At 34.9% G+C, this 1726-nt stretch overlaps 1 protein-coding gene across 1 annotated transcript in view; it reads left to right on the top strand.

Moving 5' to 3' along the window:
* Positions 1-680, top strand: part of L2HGDH (L-2-hydroxyglutarate dehydrogenase) — a 75054-nt gene extending 74374 nt beyond the window's left edge. Inside the window, exon 10 of the mRNA XM_006872367.1 lies at positions 312-680. Coding sequence (XP_006872429.1) covers positions 312-507 — 196 coding nt within the window. The 3' untranslated portion in view covers positions 508-680. The remainder of the gene's footprint in view (positions 1-311) is intronic.
* The last annotated feature ends 1046 nt before the right edge of the window (positions 681-1726 follow it).

Here is a 1726-nt window from a genome sequence, read left to right as displayed (position 1 = left end):
ATGTTACAACTGACAAACTGCCTAAAAACAAACCTTTTGGGTTTCTACATAATTTGTATTTGGAAGAATAAAGACTATATTGCTTTATGAATGAGTTTGTAATTTTTGTTGGTAAGTGCTGTCGAGTGAGTTCCAACTCATAGCAACCATATATAAGGTGTCCAAGGAGCAGCTGTGGGTTTGAACTGTCTTCCTTAACGTTAGCAGTGCATTGCTTATCCTATAGTACCACACTGACAGGTTAAAAACCACTAATTGTGAAGCGTCCTGTCTCTTCTTGTCTGTTGACCACGACTCTTTTGCTTTTACAGAGGTCCAGCTGGAGTAAGAGCCCAAGCTCTGAATAAAGATGGAAATCTAGTAGAAGATTTTGTCTTTGATGGAGGGGTTGGAGATATTGGAAGTCGCATTCTTCATGTCAGAAATGCACCTTCCCCAGCAGCCACTTCTTCCCTTGCCATTTCTGGAATGATTGTAGATGAAGTACAACAAAGATTTGCACTGTAACTAATGAGGGGAGCTAGGTATGCATTTTAACCTCCGCATTCAGCAATAAGAATCTGGCAATTGTATTCTTAGATTTTAAGAAAACGATTTGAAAATCTTGTTTTTAGGTTACAATTAACCTAACCACTGAATTTGTTTAAAGTATATAGCCTAGAACTAATACATCTTTAAAAGTTAAAGCCCATGTTCTGTGATTTCTTATATATGGCAGGGAACAGCTACTTCTGTTCCTGAATCCCTAACTTTGTTAATGACTTATCCTCAACATCTGTGAGCTAGAGAAGAGTTTATCCTTTTGGAAATGCAGGTAAAGATGGATTTTAAAAAATTGGTGATTCCCTTAACTTTTTGGCTTTGTAATCTCTAAGGGTTTTTTTTAAGGGGGGGGGTCTATTCCAGAAATGAAAATATAATATATTGTAGGCTGAAAACCTCTTTTTAATTTTGAGGACTAACAGAGTGGTTCACATTATTTAGAGCAACAATATGTTTGTGGATTCAAAATTCTTGATTTGAAGAAAATAAATGAATTTTACATTTTAAGTAGTATTGTTGTTGTTGTGAAGTGCTGTTGAGTCGGTTCTGATACATAGCAAGCGACCCTGTATAGGGTTTTCAAGGAGCAGCTGGTGAGCTTGAACTGCCGACCTTGTAGTTTAAACGGCTTTGCAGTCTGGCACATTAATGAGATTTTATCTTACCTGAGAAAGAACTTATCAGAACTTTATAATTGACTTGGTGTGGTGTCATTACTAAATCTCAACAGTTGTGCATTGTGAGTAATTGTTGCCTACTCTTTAATCTGTTGTAAAGAAGAAAAGAATTTATAACTGAATTTTTTTTTAGGAGAGCAATTTTAGAATCTTGACACCCATATATAGAATTCTATAATTAAAAAATTGTTTACCTATTATAGCTCTGTTCCTCATCTCCTATCAAGTTTCTCAAAACATTGGCTAAGTTTGCTGATGATTCATGCCTACTTGGTTTTTCAGGGATCTTATAAACTTTATGAGGATACTTGTGCATTTTTGGTAAATAACTAAATTTGAGGCATTCACTTTTATAACCGCAAAAGTACCTTACACTCATGTCTACTTTGAGAGTATTTTAAACTATTGCCCAGCACATACTGTATATTGTGTTTGGTATCTGTTGATATAATTTTTATAATTCAGAAACTTGAAAAACATAAATGAAAATGTTGTGCCTACTGACT

The sequence above is a fragment of the Chrysochloris asiatica genome, unplaced genomic scaffold (genome assembly GCF_000296735.1).
Source record: "Chrysochloris asiatica unplaced genomic scaffold, ChrAsi1.0 scaffold00194, whole genome shotgun sequence".
Lineage (NCBI taxonomy): Eukaryota > Metazoa > Chordata > Mammalia > Afrosoricida > Chrysochloridae > Chrysochloris > Chrysochloris asiatica.
Note: the sequence above shows the minus strand (reverse complement) of the source record. Positions and strands in the feature narration are given on the sequence as shown.